The 26,182-nt window shown below is 41.5% G+C and overlaps 1 protein-coding gene across 2 annotated transcripts in view; it reads left to right on the forward strand.

Moving 5' to 3' along the window:
- NRDE2 (NRDE-2, necessary for RNA interference, domain containing) overlaps positions 1 to 26,182 on the forward strand; it is a 45,753-nt gene that overhangs the window by 5,398 nt on the left and 14,173 nt on the right. For both annotated transcript variants that reach the window (XM_082648774.1, XM_082648775.1), the window contains exons 2-8: positions 9,020 to 9,128; positions 10,136 to 10,369; positions 13,464 to 13,613; positions 19,570 to 20,020; positions 20,789 to 21,194; positions 22,552 to 22,685; positions 25,471 to 25,591. In XM_082648774.1, coding sequence (XP_082504900.1) covers positions 9,020 to 9,128; positions 10,136 to 10,369; positions 13,464 to 13,613; positions 19,570 to 20,020; positions 20,789 to 21,194; positions 22,552 to 22,685; positions 25,471 to 25,591 — 1,605 coding nt within the window. The remainder of the gene's footprint in view (positions 1 to 9,019; positions 9,129 to 10,135; positions 10,370 to 13,463; positions 13,614 to 19,569; positions 20,021 to 20,788; positions 21,195 to 22,551; positions 22,686 to 25,470; positions 25,592 to 26,182) is intronic.

A 26,182-nucleotide genomic window follows, 5' to 3' on the forward strand; every position in this document is an offset into this window, starting at 1 on the left:
TTTTGACTGGTCCACAGAGCTCCATAGTGTGGATGTCACATACTTTATTCTGTCAGTCCCTATTAAGGACATTTTGACTGTTTCTGGTCTTTTGCTGTTAAAAATAGAAGCACTGTACTTTTGGCCTTACACTATAAAATGTGCTAAAAATGTAAGATGGTGTTAGTACTGGTGTGTGCAGAGTTTCAATTAAAAACAAAAACAAAAACAGAAACAAAAAACTCCTGGACAGGAAAGATGAGCAATACCAAAGCAAGTGAGAGAGGCTCTGTTCGCCGCTCTCTCGGTACTGTTAAGAGTTAGGCCAGGATTTAAGCAGGCATCACGCTCAGTAAGTGTTTTGGGGAGGCTAAATTCAGTAACATTCATTCTGTCAACAAACAGGTATCCAGCGCCTCCCCTGTGTTAGGAGCAGCAGAAAGACCTCAGTGTGTGATCCCTCCAATTCTCGAGCTTTTCTTTCTACACCATCAGATTTATTAGGCTTGTCTACTCTAAAACATTGTTGCTTGGGGGTTGAATATTCAGACAGAGTTGGGCTGGAAGATATGAGGCATATGAAGCAGGTTATTATTTATATTGGGGGAAGAAACTGCACACATTGTCTTTTTACCTGAAACCTGCTCTTCTTCCTGTGTCCACATGTCAGAAAATGGCACCGCCATTCTCCCAGGCCAAAACTTAGACACATACCTCAACTTCCTGTTCCTCCCATTCAGTTCTTCATCCAGTCCTTCCAAATAACTCTTAAATTCGTTAGTTTCCCTCTATTCTCACTGCCACTGCATAATTTTCACCACAGTCATCCCCTGGATTATTACAACGGCCTTCTAAATAGTCACTCCCTGAACCACTCTCCACACCACAGCCAGAATTTTAAAACTACTTATTTAAAAACACTGTGTGTCTCTGAGATAAATCGTACCAGTGTTTTCTTAGGTCAGTCTCCCAAGACAATAGAAATAAAAACAAAACTAAACAAACGGGACCTAATCAAACTTACAAGCTTTTGAACAGCAAAGGAAACCATAAACAAAATGAAAAGACAACCCACAGAATGGGAGAAAATATTTGCAAATGATGCGACCAACAAGGGCTTAATTTCCAAAATACACCAACAGCTCATACAACTCAACAGCAAAAAACCAAACAACCCAATTGAAAACTGGGCAGAAGACCTAAATAGACATTTCTCCAAAGAAGACATACAGATGGCTGATAGACGCATGGAAAGATGCTCAACATTGCTAATCATTAGAGAAATGCAAATCAGAGCTACAATGAGGTACCACCTCACACTGGTAATGAATGGCCATCATTAAAAACTGTACAAATAACAAATGCTGGAGAGGGTGTGGAGAAAAGGGAACCCTCTTATACTGTTGGTGGGAATGTAAGTTGGTGAGAAGGTAAGTTGGTGTAGCCACTGTGGAAAACAGTATGGAGGTTCCTCAGAAAACTAAAAATAGAACTATCATATGACCCAGCAATGTCACTCCTGGGCATATATCTGGACAAAACTATAATTCAAAAAGATACATGCAACCCTGTGTTCATCGCAGCACTATTCACAGTAGCCAAGACATGGAAACAACCTAAATGTCCATCAACAGATGAATGGATAAAGAAGATGTGGCACATATATACAATGGAATATTACTCAGCCATAAAAAAGAATGAAATAATACCATTTGCAACAACATGGATGTACCTAGAGATCATTGTACTAAATGAAGTAAGTCAGAAAAAGGAAGAGAAATACCATATGCTATCACTTATATGTAGAATCTAAAATATGGCACAGATGAACCAACCTACAAAACAGAAAGACAGTCATAGAGAACAGACTTGTGGTTGCCAGGGGAGGGGGGGTGGGGGAGGGACTGGGAGTTTGGGGTTAGTAGATACAAACTATTGTATATAAAATGGATAAACAACAAGGTCCTACTGTATAGCCCAGGGAACTATATTCAATATCCTGGGAAAAACCATAATGGAAAAGAATATTAAAAAGAATGTATGTGTATAACTGAGTCACTTTGCTGTACAGCAGAGATGGGCACAACATTGTAAATCAACTATACTTCAATAAAAAATAAATTAAAAAAGACCACTATGTGCCATTCACTGATCTAAATGCTTTACAAATACATATTAAGTCACTGAATCCTCATAACAACCCTGTGAAGTCGGTATTATTGTCAGCATTTTTAGGGAGGAGGAAACAGGCACAGAAGCAGGATTTGAGCTCAAGCAATCTAGCTTCAAAACGTGTATGCTCTTTGCTGCTGATCTTTTGAACCCTAGGCCTGATTTTGTCACCCTTGCCACAAACTCAAGCATTTCCCCATTGCTCCTAGGGTAAACACAAACTCTGATAGGGTTTCTTAGGCCCCTGAACCTCTCTGGCTTCATTTTGCTCCCCCCGCCCCACCCCCTCACTCCCAGTGGTCCAGCCATAGCAGCTCCCTCCTGTTGCCCAGAGAGTCATGCTTTCTCACTCTCAGGCCTTTGTATAAGCCATTTCCCTTGCCTAGATGCTTCCTAGGAGCATATTTGCCTACTTTTTTTCTCATGCTTTAGGTCTTATTGAGCTGTTCTCCCAGGCAGCTTTCTCTGATCCATACCTAGTATGGACTACGGAACCCAGCTGTGTGCTCTCATTATACCCTGTAACTTTTCTTTATCTTGGCCTTGTCTAATTGCATGTAAATGACTGCCAGTGTGTCCGCTCCCTGAGGGCTGTCCTGGGTTTGTCCATGCCTGGCTCTCAGGGAAAAGGTGCTGGATGAAAGGAGAAAACTTGGAGAGATTAGGCTTTTTGTTCCGAGTTGCACAACTAATGAACTTTAAAGCCAGTGTTTGAACGCAGGTCCTTCTGACACCGGAAATTGTATTATAAACCACACTGTGATATTGTACTTTGGGGTTTGGTTGTTTAAACATTACCCTTGGGATCCCTGGGTCTCTTCAAATTGTAGCTTAACTCTGTGGAAAGGCTGACTTTGCTTAGATTCTCTGTACTCACTGTCTTAAATGCAGTTTAGTCATGTTTGCCAGTGCTGTTTGTACAAATGCTTGTGCTCTCAGATTCTGTCAGGAATCAAGTGTTTCCATCAAAACAAAGAGCTTGGCTCATTCTTTTTAAAGGAATAACCCCCTTCCCTAATATGTATGCTGTAGAGCCCTAGAAATGTCTTTTGAATTATCACTGAAGGGATGGTGCTTGCCTCTGAGTTTACGTAAACTCATAATCAGTGCTATTTTGTTATACAGGTTTCCCCCACTATCTGAAGGTAGAGCAGCGTTCTGATGAAACCTGTCCTAAGCTGAAATGATGTACAGTGAAGAAACAGTTACTTCAGGACACATCTTGCTAACGGATGCACAGAGTAAATCAGGATAAAGCACAGATACTCACAGACATAGTTCAAAGCTATGGCGGCTTGATGCTGAGCTCCTTCCTGAGGAGGGAGCTTGGTGACGCCACTGTTGCTGCTTGGGGTGCTCACTGCCTCTCTGAAGGCTCGCTGCAAAACAAACACTGAAGGCTACTTTTGCTTTTCGCCTTTTTTTTTGGTAAAAGCGAAAATCCTCTTCGGATTTTGGCTAGTGAAAATAGGTACTAGTTGAAGGTCTTTCATAAGAGGAAAGTGTCATACAGTGAACTTTGGAAAAGCAGGGGAAAGCCTAATACAATGGGGAATGGGTGTAGAACAAGGGCATTTTATCCACCTGTGGTTCAAAATTTGTTTTTATTTTTTTAACTTTTTAATTTTTTAAAAAAATTATTTATTTTTGGCTGTGTTGGGTCTTCGTTGCTGTGCGCAGGCTTTCTCTAGTTGTGGTGAGTGGGGGCTACTCTTCGTTGCGGTGCACGGGCTTCTCATTGCAGTGGCTTCTCTTGTTGCGGAGCATGAGCTCTAGGTGCACGGGCTTCAGTAGTTGTGGCACGCGGGCTCAGTAGTTGTGGCTCATGAGCTCTAGAGTGCAGGCTCAGCAGCTGTGGCGCAGACTTTGTTGCTCCGCGGCATGTGGGATCTTCCTGGACCAGGGATCAAACCCGTGTTCCCTGCATTGGCAGGTGGATTCTTAACCACTCTGCCACCAGGGAAGTCCTCAAAATTTGTTTGTTTGTTTGTTTGTTTTTTTGCGGTACGCGGGCCTCTCACTGCTGTGGCCTCTCCCGTTGCAGAGCACAGGCTCCGGACGTGCAGGCTCAGCGGCCATGTCTCACGGGCCCAGCCGCTCCGCGGCATGCAGGATCCTCCCAGACCAGGGCATGAACCCGCATCCCCTGCATCGGCAGGCGGACTCCCAACCACTGCGCCACCAGGGAAGCCCCCCAAAATTTGTTTTTAAAATTTAAATCTATTCATGACAATTCCTTCTTCCCTCCATCTATAGTGGAATTGAATTAAAGCATTTTCACTAGTGATGGAGAAATAGAATTATATAATAAACTTATATAATCGCAAAAAGCATTTCAGCTTGAAGTATTCAGTGATGATACATTATATTTTTTTCTGTAAAATTACACATGATGTGGTTTTTGTAGATACCTGCCTGGTTTTGTTAGGCAGTAGTTCTAAAGTGGTTTTTCTGCCTGATACTTCCACTCTTCTTCCCTTCCTAGATGTGTGTATGTGTATAGCAGGGTGCTAATTTCCAGGTAAGTTTCAACCTGTGATTTACTTACTAACCTGCTGGGACAAAAGATTTGTTAGCTAGTCATCTTCTCTATCTTAAACCCTAGGCATGTGGTATCCTGCTAGTCTTCTCTGTAACGTGTTACATCCTGCTTGGTATTAGCACAGTTATCTAAATACATAATTGGTATTTGTAAATTATTTGAAGATGTAAGTAAATATAGAAAAGGACTTTGCAATCTGATTAATAAAGCATCTTTTGATCTCAGATAACTTTCCAGGATTCTGTGTAATTAAAATTTAAGAATGCACATGTATTACATGAACAGTTAATGTTATGATTAAGTATAAGCACCACGTGAGCAGGGACTTGTTCACCACTGTGCCTCCAAAGCCTGGAACTGTGCCTGGACACATAGTAGGTATTCCATTCTTTAATGATTAAATCTGAATTTACAATGAAGACTGGAAGAATTATAAAGTAGTACTTTATACCTAGATAATGGCACGCTTTTTTTTTTTTTTTGCGGTATGCGGGCCTCTCACTGTTGTGGCCTCTCCCGTTGTGGAGCACAGGCTCCGGACGCTTAGGCCCAGCGGCCATGGCTCATGGGCCCAGCCGCTCCGCGGCATGTGGGATCTTCCCGGACCGCGGCTCGAACCCGTGTCCCCTGCATCGGCAGGCAGACTCTCAACCACTGTGCCACCAGGGAAGCCCCAATGGCATGCTTTTAACAATCAAATTTTTTCAGTTCTGTAAATTAGGTGCTGGGGGTACAGGGATGCAGAGATATGATTCAGATGCTCATTCATTTTACTTATTCAACAAATATTTATTGACTCCAGTTACTTTGTACCAAGGCACTGTGCTAGGAGTTGGGAATACAGGAGTGAATAGTCATGGCTCCTGCCCTCATGTTTCTTTTGGTTTGGGAAGAAGGGAGTGGGAGTGGAGGCAAGCTGGAAACTTGGATGCACGAGTTGTAAACCAGTTGGTATATTTGTTTGGCTGGAAGAATATTTTTGTCGTTTTCTTTTTTTCTGTTGTCACTCTCGATAGTGTCATAGTAATCATTACTCATCTGGTCCCTGTAAGGATTTGAGTTGTTGGCCTTTGGCTTAGAATATGATGGGAAGACTTGACATGCAGATAATGAGATTACAATGTGAAAATTGCTGTCGTAGTCCCCTGTACCGATTGCGGGGAGACTTAGGAAAAGCAACTCCTTAGCTGAGGCAGTGAAGAGTTAGCACCATGGCATGGTTAGAGAGGGCTGGATGGAGGATCCCAGATCCAGGTTCAGATGTGTGTGTGACTTAACTTCTTTGAGCCTCTGGCTATTGATCTGTAAATGAGGGACGGGTATCCAGGCTGTGCTCCAGTGAGTCTTTGTGGACCTGCTCCCTCCCTGTGAGCCCCCAACAAGGGCATCCTGCTTTTTCTGTTCTGCATTTTGAACTTCTCTGAAAGATTGTGCTTGAACAGTGAGTTCCTTGGCTAAGAAAGTTTGAAAATCTGTGGACTAGGTGATCTCCCAAATTTTTCTAGGCCTAACACCCAATGATTATTACTTTAATATTCCACACATGGTTACTGCTAATATGATAGCCTCCCTCCTCCCACCCCCCAAAAACCAGCAGCAACTTCTTATCAGGTAAAAATACCTTTTGTTCCTATAAAAGGTCATTTGATTGAGATGAAGGTCACTCAGAGGGTCAGTGATGATCTGAGTTCAAAACTCAAGAGTTTTAGTTCTTTATAAACTACTTTTTTTCTCTCCCCACAGTGGTCCCATATGGCAAAGCCTTAAATGCATCCTTTAAAAGCTTTTTTTGTACCTTCTGAAGGACTTTGGAGAGCTACACACTTTGTTGTTTTAACGTATCTATTTCTTTACATTTCCTCCAAGCTCTCCTCACTATCCAGATATTTATGTAAAAATATAATGGACTTCTTTGAGAGCATCTCTCCTTGCATATTGTTTGTTCCATTTTTTCCCACTTTTCCTTTGCTCATGATAGAATCCAATTATTGTGAAAATAATTGTGACCTCAGTGAGCAACAGGAACTATTTTCACATACCTCTTGCCAGGAATTAGGCCCAAGGGAAGGGAACCCCACAGAAGGAAAAAGGAGACAATAGAAGAAAGACTGCATGAAGAATTCTTTTAACTCTTATTAAGTATGACCTTAAAAATTACTTGATCCCTTTGAGCCTTAGTTTCCTCTTCTGTACAATGAAGATTGTAGTACCTCCTATAGAGGGTTGTTGTGAGGATTAAAGGATGTAAATTAAGTGCTTAACCTGTTGCTTGACCTACAGTAAAGCCCTTCATAAGCTAGATTCCCTCTCTTCTTTCCCTTTTTCCTCTGCTTTTCAATGTACCTTTTCTCTTAAGGAACTTTCCTTCCTTCCTTCATCCCCTCTTTTCCACAGATATTTATTAAACTCCTACTGATGTATGCCAGGCATTGCTCTCAGTGCTAGGGATACAGCAGTGAATAAAATAAGGTACTGTATCATGGAGCATACATTCCGATATCCCCTCTTCGCTAAGATGCAGTTACCACCAGGGACTAGAATACAGAATATATAAAGAACTCTTACAACTCAATAATAAAAAGACAACCCAGTTAAAAAATGGGGAAAAGATTTGAATAACTATTTCTATTGAAATATGAAGGACCAACAAACACACACATGAAAAGTTTCTCAACATCGTTAGTCACCTGGGAAATGGAAATCATAACCACAGTGAGAAAACAGCATACCCAGTAGGATGACTGTAATCTAAAAGACAGAGAGTAACAAGCTGGCAGTGATGTGGAGAAATTGGAATCCTCATACCTTGTTAATGGGAGTATAAAATGGTGCAGGCAGTTAGGAAAACAATCTGACAGTTCCTCAAAATGCTGAACATGAGTTACCATATGATCCAGCAATTCTGCTCCTAGATATCTGCCCAAGATAACTGAAAACATATGTCCATATAAAAACTTGTACCTGGATGTTCATAGCAACATTATTTATAATAGCCAAAAGTGGAAGCAACCCAAGTGTCCCTCAACTGTTAAAGGATAAAATGTGGTATAGCCATAAAATGGAATTATTATTCAGCAATAAAAACGAATGGAGTACTGATACATGATACAGCATGGATGAACCTTGAAAACATTATGCCAAGCAAAAGAAGCCAGTACAAAAGACCATACCTTGTATGATCTTGTTTATATTAAATGTCCAAAATAGGCAGATCTACGGAGAGAGAAAGTAGATTCGTGGTTGCCTAGGGCTGGTTGTGGGAGTCGGAGGGCAGGAGGTGGGTGATGGGGAGTTGCTGCTAATAGGTGTGGGGTTTCTTTTGGGGATGATGAAAATGTTCTAAAATTATCTTACAGTGGCAGTTGCACAATTCTAAATATACTAAAAACCACTGACTTGTCCACTTTAAATGGGTGAACCTTGTATATAATCTATATCCCAGTACAACTGTTAAAAAATGTAATTAACCCTTTTCTCTTCTAACTTCAACCATTTTGTGGGTCCTTTCTCCTGAGCATGTGATCGTGCTGTGGCCTCCCATCCTAAAACAAAGCAGGACAAAATACACACACCACCGTGGGCCCCCTTGCTGCCACCATTCTTTTTCTTTCCTTCACAGCCAAGACTCCTAAAAGTTAGAAAATAAGTAATTTAGAAATAGTTCATCATAGAAGAGTTAGAAATTAATGGATAAGCAGAAAGAAGAAAAATTTTGGACATTTAACCTCACTGTCCAAAGATAATCATTATTAACATCTTATATAATTTTAGCATTAATTTAAAAAGTTGACACCTTCTGTTTTTATTTTCACAGAGTACTGTTATAAGGAAAAGCTTATGTTAAGTTACTATACTAAGAACATTGGAATTTTTTTTTAAAGAAAAATATCTGAATCTTCTGGAATAATGTTAAGCCTGGTGGGTTTCTATGCATGATTTGATTTTTTTTTAACTTTTCAGAATTGTTTAAATCAAATTTGGGGTCATTAAAACCTAATGCTTTGGAAGCGTTCATGCTCATTAGAGTGTGGATGGAATACGTAAAGCCTTGTTGTATTTTAGGCCATGCTTATTACATGGCTTTTGCTTAAGCTACAGCCTGATATCACAAGAGGATTTCAGTTTTAAATACTTTAGAGTGTGTTAAAGCCCCATGCCCTATGAAATAACAATTTCGTGGATTCCCTTCAGCTTCTGTGGACTGTTCAAAATGTCTGGCTGACGTTGGCTGTGAATTAAGATGTCAGCTGGTAAGATGGATTTCCTGCTTTAGAAATCCTATTGAGCTAATTTCATTGATCTTTTCTCCTTTTTGCCCATGTGCAGAATTAGACTGGCTGAGCAACCCAAGCTTTTGTGTTGGAACCATAACATCTCTGAGCCAACAAACTGAAGAGGTCACAGCCTTTGTTTCTGAAGAGTCGCTACTGACCAGGTAGTTTTTTTGATAGGTGGATTTTTAGTCTTTGTCAGTGTACCATCTATGGCTTAGTTTGAATGATGCTCCATAGAAAACCCTGTGATAAAAGAGTTAAGTAAAACTCTTCCTTTTACCTGATGTAATGAGGTAATCTTTGACTATTTTCCCTTATCTCACTCTTAACAGATTATCCTTTTTTTTTCCCTTTCCATTGGAGTGGCAAGTACCTGACACAGTTACTGCCAGTAATTAGGCCACAAGGGAAATGGCATCATTGTGATTCTTAAGTAACTTTATTAACCTCATTAGTAACCTTTAGAATATTGTAATTCAGATATTTCTTTAGTTGCATAAAGATAGAAGTTGCATGCAAAAATAGAAGGATAGGATAAAACCTCATGAAAACTTTGGGGAAAGCAAAATGGCACGCATCTGTACCCAGCTTTGAAAGAATTTTGTTATAGATCACTGGATTGAGAAATGAGCTCTCTCACAAATATAGGCCAAACGGTCTCATTAATATGATGTACTCTAAAAGTGTAGGAAGCTTTTAGAAATTGAGAATAGTTAATGCATGAGAGGGAGTAATGAGGAAGATCTTGTTATAACTTTAAAAAACAAGGACCAGAGTTAAACCTTTTTTTTCTTTTGGCATTAAGGATATGCTGGCATAATATGTAAGACTGAAAATAAACCTTTTATAGCATTAAAAAAACTGTATTTGATAAAAATAACTGGTAGATTAATTTAAAAATATATAGCTATGAAAATATAGGTTTACAAGCTTAGAAATCTTAGAAAGATTAGAATTTCTTCGGCTGATGTTATTTTAGGTCCAACTCTTAAATCTTTAAGGTGAGTTGCAATCCAGGAAGGTACTGTATAATGTATGGGCACATAGTAAGTCGGTGTGGGCATTTATAGAATTTCCTTTTGCATATTTGTTTATTTGCATACTTACTTACATATTATTTCCCTAATTCTCTTTTGAAAATAATTCTAATGTTGCTTTTCCCAAATAGGAGTCCTCTGAATTCAGAGCCTTCAGATGAAAGTGACACTAACAAAAAGCCCAAACAAACAAGCAGAAAAAAGAAGAAAGAGAAAAAGAAGAAAAGGAAGCATCAGCACCACAAGAAAACCAAGAGAAAACGTGGGCAGTCAAGTAGCAGTGGATCTGAGTCATATACTGATTCTGAAAAAGACATATCGTCCAGAAGCATCAGAAGCAGTAAAAAGGAATCAGAGAAACCGAAGTAGGTTTTCTATTCTCAGATACCTATGATTTTTCAAATCTTGATTTTTTTCTCCCTTGATCGTTGCCACAAGTTAGACATCTGAATGACTGTTTAGCCACTCAATCAAAATGGAGTCAATAAATACCTCAGTAAAGTGGGAAAAAACCGAAAAGAGTTCTATCATTAGGTCAACATAAGAAAAGAAAACTTTCATTTAAAAAAAAAATAGGACCATGATTTTATTTGAGAAATATTATTTAGACACAGTAATGATTGTGTCAAATCTGATTCAGACAAAAAGTCTACAGGATTTCTGAAAGGTGGCAGATGTGCCTTACAGTGGGCATGTGAACCAGGTCACTACTTAGCTTTACACGCTTTTGTAACGAGTAAGAAAAATGTCTTCGTTCTCTTTCTTGATATGTCTTCCTTTCAGTCACTCACATCAGAACCCCTGTGTGCATCACACACACACACACACACACACACACACACGTTAAGGTTAATATAGCACTTAAAAATAATCATTGCTTTTGTCCTTATTTCACATTTGTTTAGAACCACTGTGTTAATGGTATAGAATGGCTCATGACCACAGCATTTCCTTTCCTTGGGGCCCTTTTTTCTCCCCGTGTTTCGCTCTGCTGTCTACGCTGAGCATAGTGTTCCAGGTGTTCTACAGGTTGACCCCAGAGCAGGTGCTTTTCCTCTCTGCTTAATCTAACTTCCTCTTACATAGGGAGGCACTTTTCCCATGCGTGAGACAGGTGGTTATGTGGTGAAACTACTTGAATTATTATTCCTCATTTAACTTTTTTTCTTTTCTTTGTTCATGTGGTCTAGAAGAGAGAAAATTTAAGTCCTTTCCAAGGCATACTTGAAAAAATTTAGTGCTGTTAAGACTTTTGCGACTCTTCAGGGATTATTTGCTCTTGTGGTGTGCTTAGAAGTCCCATTGATGTCCGTGAGAGCTCTGGTCAGAGTGAGTCTGGAATCCGGCCCGTAGTCTCCAGAGAGGCAGACACCGTAGTCTTCCGGGACCCTTTTGTCAGCAGATCAGTGTTGGAGAATGCCGCAGTCCTCTGTGGCTCAGAGGACCCAGATTTATTTAGCCTTCTCTGTGTCTCAGGTGCTATCCCTGTAACCCTAGAGGAGGAAGGAATAAAGGAGTCTAGCAGCAAGGTTTCGAACTTGGCTGAATTTCTGTGGGTGGGAACCACCCCACCTTGCTTGCCTTTGAGTCCCCCCAGCCGTTGGCACTGGGCCTGATGTGGAGTAAATGCTCAAGTACGTTTTTGTTACATGAATGAATGGATGAATATACCATTGATATTGTTGCTTTTTTGGTATGTCTTCAAAGCAAAATACATTAATTGCTGTGTGTTCTGAAGACTCATCTTTAACTGTCTTTTTTTATGGCTGAGGAAAATGAGTTTTAAAGGATTTCCTGAAACTGTACAGGAATGACCATAAGAACTTGAAAGATAAGTTATTTTCAGCCTGTGCTTAACCACATCAGAGGTGATCTTTACAGCCTCTTGATAGTTTTATGATCCAGACAGCATTTTTAAGTCTGCTGATATTTTGTAGAATATCCCCATTAAGATCAGAGTGGATTGTTCTTGTCTTTGTCTTTTACTTTCTCACTACTCACTTCTGCAGTCTGTTCCTGGAACGGTGACCTGGAAGAATCGTTTGTTTCTGTACAGACAGGGAGTAAGATATTACTGAGTTGTGAGAGTCTTTCCATGATGTCAGGAAAGTGGCCTGGAGGGAGGGGTGGGTTGCATACCATATGGGACTCTATTTCAGGGTGATCGAGGGACAGCTTCCCCAGAGGTCACAGCTTATAACTGACCTTTGTCTCCTAGGATGAGCTCTTCTTCACCTTCAGGGGGAGGCGCATCCTTCCTCTTACACAGCCTAGACCACAGCCTGCTTCCTGACCGCAGTACCCAGTAGGGGAGGAGTGAGGGCTTGTTGCTCCCCAGGGGTGGTCGGCAGCCTGGCCCTTCCCGCCCCCTCTCCGCACTGGCTTTCCATTTCTTTCTGGAGTGCACCGATCTCTTTCTCTCCCTTTGCTGCCCCTTTCAGTTTTTGTCATCAGAAAACCCTCCACAGTTGTTCTGGAGGGGAATGTGTTAAAAATCACCATGTATTTTAACCCGAGATGCATCATTCAACAAATACTTATTGAGTAGCTACTTTGTGTCCCTGAAATACCATTCCCTTGTGTTGCCAGCCAAGAATGATTTATAAGCCTTTAGAATCTTTATTTCTATCTGGGCAGAGCCAAAAAGCAAAGATGGAACAACACTTAATGGCTGTTTCGACTACTTTGGCACCTTCTTGTGTCAGCAGCATTATGAACTGATTTTCTTTAGAGGAAGAAACATGTTAGATGCCAGAAAAAAACCTCCCTCTTCTTTGACTCCTAGGGAACTGGTTCCCTTTGTATCTGAAAGTCTGCCAAGTCACAAATTGGTTCAAAGGGATAAATAAGGGTCTTGTCTTATAGTAGACTCTGCCCTTTAGATAGAGGTCCGGACGTATAGGCAAAACACCCTACACAGAGCCCAGACTATAAAAACGAGACTTAGACCATACATAAGTAGCACGCAAGACTGAAGCATTCAGAACTGTGGCTTTGTTGCCGTTGTTGTTAAGTTTTTAATTGGAATAAATTATCTGAGCACTTTCAAGAAAGTTAGGCAAAGTTAGGGCAGCCTTATCTTTCTCTCTCTCTCTTTTTTTTTTTAGAAAAAACCTTGTTTATAAATATACTTGAAAATCAAGTTATAATCATTTAAATGAATTTTTTTTTAAAAAACACCTGTATCCTTCACTTGTATTTCTGGGATAAGTTGACTTGATTTCTTGGTAAAGGGTCACTTAGTGTTGACAGTTTTTGCTCTGTATTTTAAAACTTTCTCCAGAGTAGGAGTCCTCTTCCCATTTTTATGGCATGTGCACATTTTATGTACTTAGGTGTGCTTGATGCTGTATGGAGTTTGAAGTGTGTAACTTTCACATTTCTGAAACGTGAGATATGTAACTGGGAGATTTCTAAGTGCCTCTTCCCTTTTTTTGTTCGCCTTCCTTTGTCCCACAGTCAAGAAAATAATGCCACTGCTGATACTGGACGTCACTTTGTTTGGCTTGAGGACATTCAGGCTCTGACGGGAGAAACCTTCAGAACAGATAAGAAGCCGGATCCTGCAAACTGGGAGTATAAGTCTCTTTACCGAGGAGATGTAGCAAGGTATCCATCGTGGTAGCGCTCCCTGGTTTTCCCTGCTGGGAGGGAACTTCCTTCTCCTCTGTGCTCTCTCAGCACTGTCTGTGTCTTTTTGCCTTCCCCCGCCCCCCATCGACTCTGTTGACTCTTATCCACTGTTAAGTTATGTAAGCATATACAATAGAAGGTGAGTAATCTCACATTCTAAAATAAAATTTTAAACCTTGAGATCAGGACCCAGGTCAGATTAATCTTATTTAGCCATGGTGCTTGGCATAGTGTGTTGGCATAGTAGGTGTTCAATGAATATTTGTAGAATGAATGAACCGAAAAATACCTTGAAATAATTGTGACTATCCGTGAACCATTTGGGCTAATCTATATGCCGTTCTTAAAAGTTACAAAAGCCTTTTATTTGTCCACCCCCTGCAACGCACGTGTGCCGTTTTAAAAAATGACATTAAATGGTAATGACCTTTTCAAACTGCTTCCAGCATGCAGATGTCACCAGATAATCGTAAAAATAGGTGATGGTATTTGCTTCAGTAATGAGTTTAAACTTTTCTCCTCTAATCTGTCAATCAAAAATATTGGAATCCTCAATAAACTCTTTAGACACTTACTACTTTGTAAGAACAATAATACACAGTCTCTATTCCCAAACAGCTTATAGGTAATGAAAACTGAAGGTAGAGATCATGGAATATACAGCCAAGAGGAGGCCTTGAAGATCATCATCATTCTTCATGGGCTAATTACTTTTTAAAGTAAATTTTAGTTCCCATTACTTTGCTGCACCTCCACATTTTAGTCATGTTGTCACTCATTGTTGACACTGTAACTCACCACATAAGCAACTCCAACTAAAATTTCCTCTATGATGAGTTTATATCAGTTATTTTTTGGTGCATATTTGTATCTCCATACTGTCTACTAAAACCTCATGGCAGGGAGTAAATGACTATCATATTTAAAGTGTATTTGTGTATTTTTAGAATGATTTTAATGCTCCCTAAAGTCCTGTGCGGTTTTTCATGCCGCAGATGTGGGGACACACAGCAAATGCTGGCCTGGCATGAAGTAGGTAGCATGATCCTGTGTGTGTTCTCTCACTGATGCTAGCCTGTCTGACCCTCACAGCTGTTCCATGAGGAGGGGACACTCTGATTTTACCAACGAGGAAAGGAATCTCAGAGATGAAGTACCTTCTCAAGGTCATACAACCAGGAAGCAGGAGAGTTGGGGTTTAAACCTGTATTTCTCTGACTTCAGATGTTCTTCCACTGTCCACAAAAAGAGGAGACAGGTTGGGTGGTAGGGCATTTTCTAGGCTGGGAAACAGAAGACTCTGGTTCTCATTCTGACTTTGCTGTTGACTAGTAATGTAATCCCAGGCAAGTCTCTTAACCTTTCTGAGCCTCCATTTCTTCAGTTGTAAATTGGGAATTGTAACGCCTGCTGTGCCTTACACTCAAATATCAAAAATATTTGCTATGAAATTAGAAATTGGTGTGCAAATAGAAAGAGTTATTATTTAGTAACAGATTGAAAAAAGGAAAAAATATGAACAGAGAGTGGCTCTTGAGCCTCTGCTAATGAATGGCCCAGAGCTCAGGAAGAGTAATTAAAGACAACTTTGTTAATCTAAACTGCAAAGAGACTACTACAAAGGGCTTAGGGCATTGGTGTGATTTCCTAGTAAATTACTAAAACTTAAGTGAGGCAAGTCTTGCCCAGATTAATAGCTGTACAACTGTTAGTGTCCAGGTCTGAGGAGGTGTTGGTCCCATGGCACTCTGAGCTGCTCAGGGGATGGTGGGAATACTGTGTCAGGTGCTGAATTTTCACACTTTTTAAGAGGGATACTGACAAACCAAGATCATTGAGAGGAAGGTGAGCAGACACTTGACTAAAGGCCATCGTGTGAGGATGAGGTGAGGGCTTGTGGGTATTTGGCCCCTGTCAGGGATATGGTCGTCGTTTTGTAGGCTTTGTTGGACTGTGTTTTGGAAGGTGGGTTGGCAATGTCCTGTGTAACTTGGGAAGCAGAACGAGGACCAGTGAGTGGAAGTTTGGCTCAGCATGAAAGCGATCTAAGAGTGTGAGCATCCCAGCAATGATGTGGTGTGTTTTGGAGCATTGTGGTAAGCAAGGGTCAGCTTCTAAAGTGAGTGTATAACAAGTCAGAATTACCTTTGGAAAATTCCATAGGACTAGTATACTATCTGTCAGTGAAGTTCAGCTAGTTTTTCCTCCATTTTTGGAAGAGATTATTGTTTCTTTGGCTATATACCAAATGAAATAATTGGCTCAAGTTTAGGAGCCAAGTTGTATGAAATAATAATAATAATAATTTAAACTTATCTAGTCCTTACTGTATGGCTAAGGACTTTACATATATAATTTAATTTTTTTTCTATTTATTTATTTAGTTATTTTTGGCTGCGTTGGGCCTTCAGTGCTGCATGTGGGCTTTCTCTAGTTGCAGCGAGCGGGGGCTACTCTTTGTTGCGGTGCACAGGCTTCTCATTGCGGTGGCTTCTCTTGTTGCAGAGCACGGGCTCTAGGCGTGCGGGCTTCAGCAGCTGTGGTGCGTGGGCTCAGTAGTTGTGGCTCGCGGGCTCTAGAGCACAGGCTCAGTAGTTGTGGCACACAGGCTTAGTTGCTCCGCAGCATGTGGGGTTTAATTCCCTGACCAGGGATTGAACCCATGTCCCCTGCATTGGCAGGCAGATTCTTAACCACTGCGCCACCAGGGAAGTCCCAGGACTTTACATATATAAACTTTTTTGATCATTCTAGCAATTCTCTGACATAAGGTACTGTTATTATCCCTGTTTTACAGACAAGGAAACTGAGGCACAGTTTGTTTGTTTGTTTTTTAAAACTTGATCATGGTCACCCAGCTAGTAAATGGTGGAGTTGGAATTTGGACCTAGGCAGTCAGACACTCAGAAGGCATGTGTGAATTGAATTCGCCAAAGGAAAGGCAAATTCATGTTGTTCAGTCCAGCTTACTCTGGGGCTCAGACCCACTGAGTGGATTCAGGGCAGAACTGGGTGTTTGATTTAAACATATTCTCTTCCCAAACTCTTTCCCTCTTTCTTTTCTTTTCATTTCTTTCACTCTTTCTTTCTTTCTCTCTCTCTCTCTTTTTTTTGGGGAGGTGACTAAGTACCTATATCTGAATTTATTTAAATTAGATACATGTGATATCATTCACTGAACCTCCAAACAAAGTGAGGGTCCCTACCTCTGGAATTATTCAAGTGAAGACTAGCTGATTATTTGGTAAGGATTTTATAGAAAAAGTGCCTTTATTTGGGGAACTATTGCATTAATCCTAGGTCCTGTCCAATTATTAAGGTTCTGTGATAAATTGTATAGAACCTAAATATCCAACAGTAGGGAAATGGTTAAATAAATTATGACACACTCTTCCAATGAACCAGTTTGAAGCCAGTAAGAATTGTATTTTCTAAAACTAATGGTATGGGGAAATGCTTAAAAGTAGGGAGGAAAGCCTGAAGCTATAATATATCAGCTGTTTTTAAAAAGGATGTGTGTATGTATATATATGAATATATACATATGCACATTATCTGAAAGTTGATACTTAATAATGTAGGCCAGTAGCATTCTTTTTTCTCCTTTATCATTTTCATCAAATTTGTTATAAAAGGAAGCTATTAAAATCAGTTTTACAAAATGCAGTTTTAAAGTCAGAAAACATTTTTTAAGAGATTGAATATCTAAAATATTGTTCATTTTTAGTGAAAATAAAAGAAAATAGTAATTAAGGAAAACAAAACTAGTTTTTAACTTAAAATTTGTTTCTTAGGGGATGAAAGGCTTATATAGAGCTATTTTAGCCTATTTTATCTCATCACCCCTTTGCTAAAGTTGTTTGACTCATAAATGGAAAGGAGAGAGATTATCCAGAGGTAATCCAGGAGGAACTGGGAGAGAGGATAAAGAGAAAGGGTTTGAGAGAAAACTTGTGTGTGCAAGAGAAACTATTCCCCTAAAGTGGAATCCACCACAGTGGAGCGGTGAGGGAGGCACAGGCAAGCAGAGAGCTTCTCAGGTCTCTGCTGACAGTGAGGAAGGAAAGGAGGTGATGGAGCTGGACCAGGAGGAGGTGGAAGAGAAGCTCTCTGGGAGTTGACAGAAGATGGCAGCACCTCTCTCTTGTTTTTTTCTCTCCACAGCATTTTATTGTGAAAAAATTTAAAAATACAGCCAAAGTCGAAAGAAGTTTACAGTGAGCACTCATATAACCATGCCCTACGTTCTACCATTGATGTTTCTGTGCTTGCCTTGTTACATACGTGTCCATTTGGCTGTCTACCCACCCATCTTAATTTTTGGATGCGTTTCAAAGTAAATTGCAGAAATCAATACACTGCCCCCTAAATACTTCAACGTGCATATCATTGGCTAGAGTTCAAGATTTGCTTATTTTTTTCTTTTGATTTAAAATTTACTTACAGTGTAATAATCGACATCTTTATTTGCTGAGTTTTGATAAATGCATATACCTGTGTAACCCAGACACCTATGAAAATAGAGGACATTACTATGACCCCAAGAAGTTTCCCCAGGCTCCCTTCCACTCAGTCCACACCCCACCTCCCTAGAGAAGATTACCATTCTAATTTTTTTCCACCATCAATTAGTATGGTCTATTCTGGAATTTCATATAAATGGAATCATATAGTACGTGCTCCATTGTGTCTGGCTCCTTTCACTCGGCATAATGTTTTTGAGTTTCATCCATGCTGTAGCATTTATCGGTAGTTTGTTCCTCTTTCCTGGTGGGAGTACCATACCACAATTTGTTTATCCATTCTTCTATTGATGGACACCTGGACTTTTTCCAGTGTTTGGCTGTTACGAATAAAGCTGCTGAGAACATTTGTGCACAGCTCTTTGTGTAGACCTGTGGTTTCCTTTTTCTTGGGTAAATACCTAGGAATAGAATTGCTAGGTCATAGGGTAAGGTCTGCGTTTAGTTTTTTTAAGAAACTGCCAGACCTTTTCCCAAAGTGATTGTACCAGTTTACATTCCCACCAACAGCATATGAGAGTCCCGGTTACTCCACAGAGCATTTGCCAGCATTTGGTATTGTCAGTCCTTTTAATTTTAGCTGTCTGGTGGGCCTGTGCTGTATCTCACTGTTTTAATTGCTTTTCCTTGATGACTAATGATGTTGACCACTTTATGTGCTTATTGGTCATTCATATCTTCTGTGACATTTCTGTTCAGATCTTTTGCCCATTTTTTAATTGGGTTGTTTGTATAACATACATACAGAAAAGTGTGCACAGTTTTCCTTAGCTTTTGTGCACATATTCAGTAGTCTTGTGTTTAACTCTGGGGACGCCTACATGATCCATAAAAGCATTTCAGAACCCAGCCTCTTTTCCTGTAGAGGAGAAAATAGCCAAGTGTAATTTTATTTGACATACTTCGTTTCAGGATTAAAAAAAGAATCTTAGACCTCTCTGTTATCTTAAGCAGGGACACAGGGCAGTACTGAGAAAAAGGGACTGGTCTAGGAGACAGATGACATAGTGTCACCTGAGGTCTCAGCGTCCTCATCTAGGAATGGTGTAAAAGAGGAGATGATTTCCGCCTTGCCTGTCACACATGATTGGGGTGTTCAAATGACACAATGTATGGGACAGTGCTGTACAAAGCTGCAGGAGAATATAAGTTACTAAGATCTGGAAGACAGGCATGATCTTAAATTCATGAGACATAAACAAAGAGTCATGTTAGAGGAATAAGTCAAACAGGCAGAAAAAGTTAGCAGCTAATCCTCGTGCTTCTCTAACTAGAAGCAGTTTGAAGGGAAGGTGAATTTGAATATATGCAGTTAACTTGCAGAACAAGAGTGTGTCTGCTGGGCCTTCAGTCATTTGGATCCAGGGCACATGTTCTCTCAGTAACTTGTTTTCTTTTTCAAATACAAGATACAAGAGGAAAGGAGACTCCTGCCTTGGCATTAACCCTAGGAAGCAGTGTATATCTTGGGAGGGGACTTCCACAGAAAAGAAGCGGTCACACAAGCATGTCGAGCGCTACTTTACAAAGAAGAGTGTGGGATTAATGAACATTGACGGAGTTGCCATTAGCAGTAAAACTGAACCTCCCTCATCAGAGTCAATCTCATTTATCCCAGTGAAGGGTGCAGAGGATGTGGTTTCCCCTGTTACAACCTGGTTGAACCCTCTGGGGATTTATGATGAAGCCACCACGCAGTGGTTGCAGGGCCGGGGTCCTTCAGAGCAAGAATCCAAGCAGCCAGATTCACAGCCCAACAGAGAGAACGTGCTTCTCAAGGCCAAGGTGGAGGAGTTTAACAGGAGGGTTTGGGAGAATCCTCGGGACATTCAGCTGTGGATGGCATTTGTTGCTTTTCAGGTAAGTATCGCTGTCCCAGTTCTCTTACCTTAGAATGACGGTCATAATTTGGGGCACTGATTTACTCTGCAGTGATTTTTGAGCTCCTAGGAGGAACCCTGGTGCCGGGCCTCTAAAGATAACTAGAATTCAGCCCTCGCCTTGAGTTTACTCAAAGCCCCGTGAGGGAGGATAAATGCAATCTGGGGTAATAAACGCTATAACATCTAATTTGGGGATGGAATGAGGGGGTGACTTGCCACTAGGGAGTAAGAAATGGCTTCCAAGGGATGGTGAAACTTGAACAGAATCGTGAAAGAACAGTAGATGCTAACCAGGCAGGGGGAGGCGTTCCTGAAATACAAACAGCACATGCGAAGTGCACAGAACTGCAAAGAGGGGCTGCCCGTGGAATGACGTAGTTAGAGCTGTGTGCTCCCCTTCTGGAACACATGGATTTGTCTTCGTCCCACTTATCTTTTTGAACCACTTATATAATTATCATATTTGTCCTACATTTGGCTGTGTTATTGGTAAAACTGGCTCTTCAGAAAAGGTTTTCAAGACATTGCATGCTAGTTATTGATACATAAATCTAAGTTTAAAATGACAGAGAGTGGATAGGTAAATTAGGTGAACTAAACTCGAGATCAAACATGTCTGAATAACAATTCATTTTGAGAGGTGAGAAACCGTTTGGAGCTTATAAGTCACTCTACAAGCAGCCTTGAAATCCTGAGGGTCCCCCACTTCCATTTGCATTTGTAAATCGGTGTTTTTGTTGTTGAGGACGAGGTCATGAGGAGTCCGGGCCTGTATGCCATCGAGGAAGGACAGCAGGAAAAGCGGAAGCGGTCCCTGAAGCTGGTTCTGGAGAAGAAGCTGGCCATTCTGGAACGGGCCGTGGAAAGCAACCCGAGCAGCGTGGATCTGAAACTTGCCAAGCTGCAGCTCTGCACCGAGTTCTGGGAGCCCTCCACTCTGGTCAAAGAGTGGCAGAAACTGATATTTTTACATCCCAACAATACAGCCCTTTGGCAGAAATACCTTTTATTTTGCCAGAGCCAGTTTAGCACCTTTTCCATATCAAAAATTCAGAGTCTTTATGGAAAATGCTTGAGTACTTTGTCTGCTGTTAAGGACGGCAGCATCTTGTCTCACCCTGAGCTGCCTGGCACTGAGGAGGCCATGTTTGGTAAGGAGATGATGACCAGATCCTCTTACGCGGGAGGAGCTGTACTTTCTTTTGGCTAACTTGAAAATGAAGATTTATTTTTGGTTTATTTTAGGAATGTCTAAATCGATAAAACTGATTTTTAAAAAAGGTATTATGACTCCTTTTGATAACAGGTTCTCCCCCTCCAGCTTCTTGGTGGTGGGGCATTAGAGCCAGTAGGGCTCGGAAAATATCACCAGACTAGAAGTTCCAACTTTTCTACTTGTTAATCAGGTAAATGTAGTCAAGTCTCTTAACTGCTTTGGCTGTTGGTGGCCTTATCTGTTGAGATGCCTGCACTGCTCATCTGACCCATTATAGCATAGGGTCTGAGGTACTACTGTGTGCGGGTTGCCCTGACTGGCTGACATCACTGATAGGTATAGGTTTTTGGTATTATTATACTGTTACCATTTTTGGCAGGTCCTGAAGGAGACTAGAATATAAATTTTGTCCAGTAATGAGGCACGGGAGACTGCATGTTATACAGGAGCTGGAGAGTGTCACTCTTGACTTGAATCCTGAGTTTGCCCTTCATGGGTTCTGGTGTGACCTTGGATAGGTTCCTTAACCTGTTTGAGCTCTAGTTTCTCCCTCAGCAGCAATAGTACAATACCTGCTTTACCTGATTGTTGCGCACGTCAGCTGAGATAATATATGGTGAGTCTAGCTCAGGGTCCGGCATGTAGCAGGTGTTTATTTGATCAAATCCCTGCTATCGAATAGTGCTGCTAATTTCTAAAGATAGAAATATATTGCTCTAGAAATAATAAGCATTTACTCCACTGACTTAAAAGAGTCTCATGTTTGATATCCTTTGTGATGAGCTCAAATAGCTTAATGGTATTTAGTAGATGGAATTGTACCACAGTTTAAATGAACTGAAATTTTCAAACATGGAACCCTGATTTGTTTACAGCGGACTGAGTACACCATGAAAATTGCTGGTGAATAATGCCATCTAGTGATCAGTTGAGTACAGATCTTTGCTTTCTGATAAGAAATCTATGACGCCATCCTTTTCCTAGAATTTTTCTCGTATTAATGAGCTTTGAGTATTTGATAACCAATATTCAGACCATCCTCTTGCCTTATTTTATTGTTACTATTAGTACTCTGTGATAGTTTCACATAAAAATGAGAATGTACTTTCATTGCAGTACCATCTGAGTCCTTTAAAATCAGGACATGTATGTCTCACAGCTTTGAAAATATTAAGTCACTAAATTTCAGGGAAAAGATGTTCTGGGTGTTGAACTGCATGTCTGTAGAGTTATGTTCTCTCCCTTTTTGGGTGTTAACCAGGGTTCTCCCCCTTTGCTCTCCCTGCCTGCAGCCCTCTTTCTTCAGCAGTGCCACTTTCTGCGGCAGGCTGGTCACTCCGAGAAGGCCGTCTCTCTGTTCCAGGCCATGGTTGACTTCACCTTCTTCAAACCCGACAGTGTGAAAGACCTGCCTACCAAAGGACAGGTGCGAGTCCTGCTTGAGTCCCCCCCACCCCGTCTCCATCTCTATCTCTCTCCCCCTCTCCCTCTTTCGTGGGGGTGTGTGGATAATGGGAGGTGGTGGTCGTATTTTTAGAATATTTATATCCTCCTTTACATCAGTCCTGTTGAGGATTGTTCCTCAGAAATATTCTGGCAATGCAAGGAAAATTCCATAATGAAAGTAGTGAAACATGGAGAGAGGAAAGACGATCCCTCTGCCTCCCCAAATATAAAGGTTCACTTATGTTCCTTTTTTTCCCTTACTTAACTGCCCGTGTTTAAGTGCTAGTTGCCCCCGCCCTCCAGGCAGGCAGTTGTCATGCCCTGTAAACTGTGGTCCTCTCTCCTGCTTGCGTGCACTCTAATCTGGGTCTCGCGTCTCTCCCCCGGTTAACCTTTCCACCACCTAAAATCTTGCTGGAGTTGCAAGTGGAGTTGCAAGCACATGTTGGTGCTTTGTCAACACCGATCCTAACTGGGGGTGGGTAGGGCTGGGGGGGTTAGTCATTTAGAAGATGAGTGAACATTGCCAATATTCGTGATGTGAAGCAATAAAAAAAACTAACTATAGAACTATCCAAATAAGACAACCTTCTTTTCCCTTTTTCCACTCAAGAAAACTGAGTTTTCTACTCAGCAAAGAGGGTCTGATGAGAGATGGATTGGACATCTGAATTTATGGTGAACTTTCAAAGGTCTTTGGTGACAGGCTATGGTCTCCATCTTGTGGAGCTTTCATGAACTGCCTGTAAAGACTTTTTATCATCCTTATTTTTAACCTTTTTTTCCTAGACAAAATTGGGTTAAAGAATATTGGTTAGTATTGGTATAACTGATTATTAGTATAATAAGCCAGATAGCACAGTTACTTTAAGACACGTTTTGCTGTTTGAAGAACCTGCTGTGCCGCAGAAGTGGTTCTTAACCTCTCTGTGGAGCCTGGGGTGTGTGCTGGGGGTCAGGAACAGAATTTCCCTCACCCCCACCCCTCTGCTGACACCCTCTGGGGTGGGAGCAGTTGCTGATCGGCTTGGGGGGCGCTGCCCAGGACAGAAGCATCACCCAGGACTGGCCCACGCACTTGAGGCTTTAAATACTCTGGAGGGCATGACCACACCTCAGCTTAACACGTGTTCCCAGCACACGGTAGGGACCAGTGCTTGTTGGCACAGAGCTGACGGTGGTGGGCACCCAGTGAATAAGAGATCTGTGATTTCAAAGCATGTGTATGACAACTTTGAAGCTTTTGTTTAATGACATTCCATACCTTTGTAACTGAGAGACATTGTTACCATAAACAGAGTAGTACAACAGAAAACAGGCAGAGTCTGGGATTACTGGTCTTCTGTGGAATAAATGAATTGGTTATAACCATTCATCACACTTAAAAAAAAAAAAACAAACCTTCTTTTTCTTGACTGCGCTTCTGCCATCCCTTCTTATTATAAGAGCAAATCCTGTAAAGAGGGAGTGTAGTCCTCGCGGTTCCCCTGGCCGAGGTGGCTGCCTGCACTCGAGCGCAGGGCCTGGCCCTCCTGTGGCTCTCCTGGTTGCAGACTGGGGCTCAGGCTGCGTCATCCTGCCGCTCCTGCCCTTTGAAGCCTGCTCGTTCTTCTTCAAGAGGTTTCTTGCAAAAGCTTTCATTGAACAGGTTACTGGCTCACTTTTTTTTTTTTTAAATATTTATTTATTTATTTGGTTGCACTGGGTCTCCTTAGTTGCGGCTTGCCAGCTCCTTTAGCTGCAGCTCACGGACTCCTTAGTTGTGGCATGCCATCTCTTAGTTGCGGCATGTGGGATCTAGTTCCCTGACCGGGGATCGAACCCAGGCCCCTGCATTGGGAGCGTGGAGTCTTAACCACTGCACCACCAGGGAAGTCCCTACTGGCCAACTTTCAAAGTCCCGATTGTCAGGTGATGACATATTCAGTTTCCTGTTCATGGAAGTGTTCACGTTTGTTCCATAGGGAATTGCTGCTGCCAAACTGCCCCCACACGCTGCAGGCCTGGTGGCCAGATGACTGAGGGAGGGACCAGGCTTTACCCTGCAGGCCTGTTTGTTCGCTGGGTGCCAGCCATGTTCAGCTGTCTCCCAGCAAACATTTATTATTGAGTCCCTCCTGTGTGTTGGGCACAGTGCCAGGTGCTGGGAATTTACTGTAATTGAGATGTGGTCCTGACCTCAAGAGCTCACAGTCTGTCCTGTTAAAACTTTGGTAATATAATATTGTAAATCAACTGTCATTCTATTTAAAGAAAAGACTTTGATTCTCCTTCCCCTCCAAAGGTCTTGAAAGCAACATGACTTCAGGTATCAGTTAGGGGGCCCAGTGGCATTCAGGGAACTGGCAGTGCCCCTGTCCCTGGTCAGACTGGCCTACCAGGGTCAGAACCGGCAAATCGTCCTTCTCCCACCCAGCTGCAGGTCCCTCTTCGTGGGCTTGGCCGGTCTTTCTGTAACTAACCTCAGAGGTGTCGTCCCATCACCTTGTGCCATGTTCTGTTTGTTAGAAGCCGCTGGGCCCACCCCACACTCAAGGGTGTGAATACTTCAAGGCAGGGGAGGGCCACGGGGGCCTCTCTTGGTGGCTGCCTGTCACACGAATTGTTTTTTCTGTTTTGTGTATCGTATATCTACTCCCAGGACTGATGACAGGCAAGATTTCAAGAATCATAAGCCCCTCTTATGCCAGTCAGCACTGATTTTGCCCAGTGACTTAGCAGTTCTGTACAAGGTAGGCTAACCTCTGTGTCTTAAACCTGAACAGGTAGAATTCTTTGAGCCCTTTTGGGACAGTGGAGAGCCCAGGGCCGGGGAGAAGGGCGCCCGAGGCTGGAGAGCGTGGATGCAGCAGCAGGAGCGGGGCGGCTGGGTGGTCGTCAGCCCAGGTAAGGCGCCTCTCAGTTGAGATGCTCTGCCTTTTCCTTCCAGAATTTGTTTTCACGTCTTCACGGGTTATTTGTTTGTAGGTGTGAGCTATTTATCAGTAGCTTAAGAACACTGTGCAAACATCAAAGTGTCAAAAACTCATGAAGTAACTGACCTGGGAGAAAGACTGTTTCTTCCCCTTAGAGATTTTAAAGCAGTTGACTGCCATGCCCTCCTTTAGTCCATACACTCTTGAGGGTTGAATTTCTTTCCAGAGGAAGTAATTTTCATTTTGTAGGTTGCTTCTGATTAGTAATTTTGTTACTAATCCCCTGCTCTCCCTCCTCCCATTTTTGTGTGTGTTTAAGACTGTCTTTTCGTTTTCTTGGCAATGTACAGACCAACAGATTATTTGAAAAATACTTGCCTTTTTAGGAATACTATAATTATTAACTAGCATTTATACAGTAGTCATCCTAAGTGACTCCAAAGTATTTTCCAGATTTGTATTCTTCAAGACAGCATTGACCAACAGAAAAATAATTCAAGTCACATATGTAACTTCACATTTTCTGGTAGTCACGTTAAAAAAGTGAAAAGAAAGAGGTGAA

Source organism: Grampus griseus, assembly GCF_964374135.1.
Source record: "Grampus griseus genome assembly, chromosome: 2".
Taxonomy (NCBI): domain Eukaryota; kingdom Metazoa; phylum Chordata; class Mammalia; order Artiodactyla; family Delphinidae; genus Grampus; species Grampus griseus.